General features: G+C 71.7%; 1 protein-coding gene across 1 annotated transcript in view; it reads right to left on the bottom strand.

Moving 5' to 3' along the window:
- The window catches only part of UCHL3 (ubiquitin carboxyl-terminal esterase L3 (ubiquitin thiolesterase)), a 44,504-nt gene extending 44,287 nt beyond the window's left edge, over positions 1-217 (bottom strand). The window contains exon 1 of the mRNA XM_010014150.1: positions 78-217. Coding sequence (XP_010012452.1) covers positions 78-119 — 42 coding nt within the window. The 5' untranslated portion in view covers positions 120-217. The remainder of the gene's footprint in view (positions 1-77) is intronic.
- Positions 218-223: the final 6 nt, after the last annotated feature.

The raw sequence follows: 223 nt of genomic DNA, 5'->3' as shown, positions 1-223 counted from the left end.
CCCCCCGGCAGGCAGGCAGGCAGCCCGCCGTCCCGCGCACCCAGCAGCTCCTCACCACCCCTAAGCCGGGCACTCACGTCGGGATTGGCCTCAAGAGGCAGCCAGCGATGGGGCTCCATGGCGGCGGAGATGGCGGTGTCGCAGCTCCCGGTACCGGCACTAGGCTGAACCTCGCAGCACGGCTCTGACAGCGCTTCACGCCGCCACGCCTCAGGCCTGACCC

This window comes from Nestor notabilis, unplaced genomic scaffold, assembly GCF_000696875.1.
Source record: "Nestor notabilis isolate BGI_N333 unplaced genomic scaffold, ASM69687v1 scaffold3625, whole genome shotgun sequence".
Lineage (NCBI taxonomy): Eukaryota > Metazoa > Chordata > Aves > Psittaciformes > Psittacidae > Nestor > Nestor notabilis.
The sequence above is the reverse complement of the archived record's forward strand: the minus strand, read 5'-3'. Positions and strand labels throughout refer to the sequence as shown.